At 43.4% G+C, this 5,918-nt stretch overlaps 1 protein-coding gene across 4 annotated transcripts in view; it reads left to right on the top strand.

Annotated features, from left to right (window-relative positions):
• Positions 1 to 4,763: 4,763 nt before the first annotated feature.
• CLINT1 (clathrin interactor 1) overlaps positions 4,764 to 5,918 on the top strand; it is a 54,417-nt gene continuing 53,262 nt past the window's right edge. For 2 of the 4 annotated variants that reach the window (XM_006906466.2, XM_006906467.2), the window contains exon 1: positions 4,764 to 5,006. In XM_006906466.2, coding sequence (XP_006906528.1) covers positions 4,966 to 5,006 — 41 coding nt within the window. In that variant the 5' untranslated portion in view covers positions 4,764 to 4,965. The remainder of the gene's footprint in view (positions 5,007 to 5,918) is intronic. The other 2 variants (XM_006906468.3, XM_025043066.1) reach the window with 1 other exon arrangement.

The following is a 5,918-nucleotide window of genomic DNA, read 5'->3' as shown; positions in this document are numbered from 1 at the left end:
CATGCTTGGAGCTGACCGGCACCCCCTGCCCCCCATGTCTTTAGCCACATTCATTCTGCTTATTAAAGAGTGGAGGTCTGTCCATAAGACTGTTTTGATGCTCATTGCAAGGAGCTCTTCCTCTAGAGCACAATTCTTTCAATGAACTGTTAGAATTCAAAGACCAACAGAGTCTCCGTGTGAACTCTGGACACCTGGGGAGCTCTCTCAGGATGCTTGACTTTATCCAGAAAGACCCTGCCTCAGTAACCAGCCAACCCATCCTTTCTGACATCCACCCCATTCACTCCTGAATCTAACTTGACAATACAGAATCAGTTCCCACAGTCACACGCTGCCTAGCTGCTTCATTGACCGCACCCTCATTTCCTGTGAACAGAGTTTTCAGAGGCCTGGACACTAGGAGCAGCACGTCCACACAGGAGCAGCTCGCCTGTGCCCAGGAGACAGAAGGAGAGCACATCCCAGGAGCCAGAGAAATGATTCCAAAAGCACTTCTCCCTGCATCCCACCTCCTGCGCCTGCACATTTTTGTGAGGTGTTAGCCCTTGAAAGCACCGACCAGGCGTTCTGAATGGGCCCACCTGAGCCCCTGAAAGGAGACTGAAGTGTGGCCAGGAAGAGCCCAAACGTCAGCAGAAGAGTTCGGAGGGCATGCCCTGCTCCCCACTTACCTGCTGCACAGTGCGGGAACTCCCCTTAACTCCCTCCTTCTTCATTGCTTCTTTTTTTCCCTCTTAACCCGTATGGGACTCTTTTCTCTTTTGCTCTCTCCAACCCAACTTTTGTGAAATTTGGACCTAAAAAATAAAAATATGACGTTAGAGTTAGGAAGGACCTTGTGTCATCCAATCTAGACCATCCCGAACCTTGGCGAAATCACTTAAGAGGTTTTTCTTAAATGCGGATTCCTAGACCCCACCTCAGACCTACAGAAATGAACAACTATTGCTTTTATCTGCCAGGGTGTTGCTTCCTTTGGAGTTTCTTCAGAGAACACATCTTTCCCCACTCCTTGTGGTTCTCCTAGGGCTACCAAATTTGTAATGCACACCTCCTTAGAAGTGATTGGCCCCTACGTAGGCACGTGATCAAACTGGGCCAATCAGAGTCATTCCCTGTGATAGTAAACTCTGTGGATGAAAGACAAAATTGCGTTCCCCCTTGGTTACCTAATTGGAAAAATGGTACCTATGCCACACAAGGTGGTGTCACTATTACCTGCCAACTAAGAGAAACCTATCTGCAATAAGGGAAAATGAGAATCAGAGTTTTGACAATATTTGCTAAGTTCCTGAAGCAAATCCTAGTTCCGAACTCCCCATTCCCCTTTGTCAATAAATTTCCTTGCTCCACGTCAAGTTAGTTTTGATTTCTGTCACTTACGACCAAAAGTATAGGGAATAATACATCTATTGAATCAGGAACTCAAGAAGCAGGACAAGAGCATCTGAAATTTTTAAGAATGTCTAGGAATTTCTGATGTGTGGTTCAGGATACTCTAATAAACCAAACTTCCCAGTTTACAAAGGAAAAGCTGAGATCCACATAACAGGTTTGATGATAATGAGGTAAAATTTAGTGAGCATTTACTACATGCAGGAACCAATGTGAAGTGAGTTCTATATTATTTCATTTGATCCTCAGCTTATCACTTTGAATTTACTATGTTTACTATATCTATTTGTTTACTATATCTGTCTTATCTACAAATTATAAATTTTATCTATAAATTATATATCTACCACCTAGTACAGTACCTGGAACATAGTAGGAGCTTACTGAATACTTGGTGAATGTTGAATAAATTTTACAGATTGATACACTTACTATTATTATTATTATTATTAGGAGTAATAGTGGTATTAGCAATATTGCTAACATTTATTGAGTGTTATTTTGTGTTAGGTTCTCTTCTAAGATCTTTTTAAACATTACCATATTTGTCTAAAAAAACCTTAGGGTAGGTTTCTAGTACCTCTCCCCCCTCATTATGATGAGAAAACTGAGCCCAGAGATGTCAAATAAATTTCCCAAGGTCACACAACTAATAACAAAATTAAAATTCAAACCCAGGCAATCTGGCTGCAGAGTCCCAGTTCACAATCACTACACTATACTGGTTTAATTAACCTATCCAGAATGACCAAGTTACTGAATAATAGATGCAGAATTTGGGCCTAGGTTAGTCTGATTCCAGAATCTGCACCCATTAACCACTACCTTATACTTCCTCTCTGTGGGTAATTCTCTGCAGTTCATGGTAGTCCACATAAATGGTGCCCCAAGGGTTACACAATACATAATATGCATGGCTCTTACAGCAACTGTCATATGGTGATTAAAAACTGAGTATCCTGACTTTTAGAGAATATAAACAATAATATAAATGGAGTCACTTTAAAATGGAACAGGAGCAGCCATGCCAGAGGAACTGCCTTGCACATCTTAGACCTCTAACCTTGGAATGTTAAAAACATGAAAAAGTCACCTTTGGACTGGGCCTGAGCAACCTTGTTTCCATAAGAACGATTTTCAAAGCTGACAAGAAAGCAGTTATGACTACCGGACTGATGACGACTAGACTAAATACTAAACACATTGTTTAGAATTAACATCACTGTTACGAATACACAATGCAATATATATAAAACTTACTGTTAAATTGTACACTTGAAAAAAAATCACTGTTATGTTATCTGCATATTTACTACAAGTATCAGCTCATTTGGTGATAAATGTGTTTTCCTGAAGAGGGATGGGTATGGCATTTTGTTTTTCTACCATGGACAGATTGAAATTGCCACAAAGAAGTTACTGTGGAAACTGCCTCCCAAATTGTAAGATAAAAGGTAAAAATGGAACACTTTATTGACATGCAAATGATTAATACTAGTGCCCACTTTCTAACAAACTCTCTTTGTCTGGTTTTTCTTAGGCCATTAGTTGGCTCTCTCGAATCACAGGTGGACAGGCAGGGTGTTTGGTGTCACATTCTAGATGGCCCCAGACAACTGAAAATGCCACAGGTGACACCTCTGGAATAAATCTAGACGCTTCCAAACTTAGCATTGGAATAAGTAAAGTAGACGACGTTGCTCTCTCTGGGTAAATCTGGTGAAGCTGACTGTGAACTGCTGTGAATGTGCAAACAATCCCAGAGTTGAGAATGTGGTTATTTTTATGCCTGGCCCGTTCTGCTGGTGTACCCTGGACCAGTTTGAAAGTTAACTTGCTGAGCTCTTATTTATGCAAAGGAGTTTGTCTTATCTCCTCTGGCCACATTCCATCCTTTCAACTTTGGGCTGGACAGTCTTTTTAACAGGAAACAAACCTTATTTGAAAGCCCCATTTCTCTACCTATCTCTGCTCACCTTTACCTGCCCCACCCCATCAACCTCTCCAAATCACTTCTTGTCTGCCCAAGCATTCCTATCTTGACAAAGCTCTAAGATAGCTTTGTCCTGATTTCTGCTTGACAATTCTTTCAACTTGCTTCTCTCAGAACTTAATCCCAAAGCCACCCTTTTCAAAGCTGCTTCCAGTAATTAAGTGGAAGATATGACTTGACCTGAGGAAGTAGGGGTCAAAGGTTATGGGTTCTTGATTTGGGATCCTTGTCACCTAGCTTTCTGACCAGCAGCAGTCAATTTCACTTCTCCTTTCTGAATCTGTCTTCATCTGTTCCCTTCACCAGGAATTTTTTTTTTTTCAGATCTTTCTTTTATGGCCAGCTCCTTTTCAATCGTTCAAGTTTCAGCTTAAATATAATGTCCTCAAAGAGGCCCTAAATAGTCTCTAATGTTATTTTCCTCTAACGTCATTCTCTATAACATTATCTTCTGTTTTCTACAAGCACATTCTATCTGCAATTATCTTAAATGTTCCCTTGATTATTTTGTTTCCTCCAAAAACCTTTAAGGTCCAAAAGAGCTGAGGCCTTTCGGTCTTGTCCCTGGCACATAGACGATACTCAATAAATATTTGTAGCATGAAAGGAACTGCAGCATTTAAGTAGTTGAACCAAATGAATTGTAAGGTTGTTTACAGCTTTAACATGAACATTGTCAAAAATGAGCAAGTGAAAAATGAAGTGACAATAACCATTGCAATAAAACACTGAATGTCATGTGTGTATACTTGTGCTTTAAGAATATAAACCTGCCCAAGTTCTTGGCTGTGTCATAGTGCTGTAGTGTTGCCTTTTTACAGTTTGCCATGGAGTGCGAACTGACTTTCTGAGCTAAATAATAAAATATCTAACAAGGATATCAGGTAGCTGTCTAAATGTAAAACCACTATGACACAGAATTAGAGAAGAATAGTTTTAGAATACAACCACTTCAATTTACAGGGATAAGAACTAAGGCCCAGATAAGGAAGTATATTTGGACATTTGGAACCAAATTAGTGATGTTTCTCTCAGTGAGGAACACATATATCACTCACACTTCCATTTAATTATTTATAACATAGCAAAACATGCTTGAAAAGCATGTTTGAGCGTTAATTAAATCTTATACCAGTAGGTCTGAAACTTGAGCATTAAGGATGTGTTAAAGCACACATTGCTGGGCCCCACTCCCAGAGTTTCTGATTCTGTAGGTCATGGGTATAGCAGTGAGGAAGACCAGGAGAGTTTAAAAGAAATTACCAACTTTAGCACATCAACTCTTAGCGTAACCGGCTCCGCTTGGCGCGCAGAGAGAGAACTACGAGTCCCGGCGTGACCCGCGCGCAGCGGGCGGAAAGTCAGCCACTTCCGCTCCACGCAGCGCTTCTGCCCCCGCGTCTCGACGTGTCACCGGCGGCGCCGCGGCTGTGGCAAGAGAAGGAGCTGACTTGGGGAGTTCGAGGCGGCGGGCGGCGGCAGAGACCCAGCCTGGATCTGCCCCGGCACGGAAGCGTTCCGGGTTCCGTGGGGAGCAGGAGAGGGAGGCGGCGGCCCGGCCCGCGCGGGACACGATGTTGAACATGTGGAAGGTGCGGGAGCTGGTGGACAAAGCGTGAGTATCGGGGGAGCAGTTGTGGCCAAGGCCCACGCGGGGGAGGGGAGAAAAGGGGTAAGGAGAGGTGGCCCTGTGCTCGGGGCGGCCCGCGTCACGCCCCCCGGCCTGGCCAGCCGCATCATGGCGGCGGCTGGTTCTCCCCAGCCCGGATCCTCGTCCCGACCCGCGAGGCTGGGAAAGGACTCTTCCGCATTTCAAAATATCCTTAGTCCCCTTCTTTCCTATCCAGGCCTTCCTCACTCTGCCCTGATCCCCACTGCCCTAGGCACAAACCCTTTGGTCAGGGGAGGGGGCGGGGATGTCTAGAGCCGGATCATTGCCCTGGAGGAGAACTGTCTTGGCCCCAGGCTGTGTGCTTGCCTCCTGAGCAGCAGCGAAGGCTTGGGAGTGGGAGACGCAGTGCACTGGCCCTCTGTGTCCCTCAGGGCAGGTGCGGAGACCTTAGGCTTGGTCAAGGTCCTTTACGTTACTGGGCTTGTAATTTCTAATGAACCTGAAGTGTTGCAGTGGGTCGTAGGTGTAACAAGTATCCGTTGGGGTCAGGCTGAAGTTACTCAAGAGGAGACTCATTTTTTGCTTTTCTAACACGAGTGAAAGTAGATCACTGTATAACTTCTTGTGATTCTGTTCCTGTTTCCTTTTCCACTGCACTTCATTATTGGAGGGCCATTTGTTCCTTTCGATTTAATTAACAAGTCATTAAGAAATTTCCCCTAAAGAAGAAAACAACCCAGATTTATATCCTGTTGATCTGCTTTTAACTTCCCTGACAGGTAAAATGATTAATACATAGTTGATTTCCTTTAAAACTTAGTGATAACCTTAGTGTCTTACTACTCTAGGAAACTTTAACACTTAAATTGGGTATATAAGATATTAACAGTGGTTAAGTAAGGTCTTCTAGGTCAG

This window comes from Pteropus alecto, unplaced genomic scaffold, assembly GCF_000325575.1.
Source record: "Pteropus alecto unplaced genomic scaffold, ASM32557v1 scaffold40, whole genome shotgun sequence".
Lineage (NCBI taxonomy): Eukaryota > Metazoa > Chordata > Mammalia > Chiroptera > Pteropodidae > Pteropus > Pteropus alecto.
This window is presented reverse-complemented; position numbering and strand designations above follow the sequence as displayed.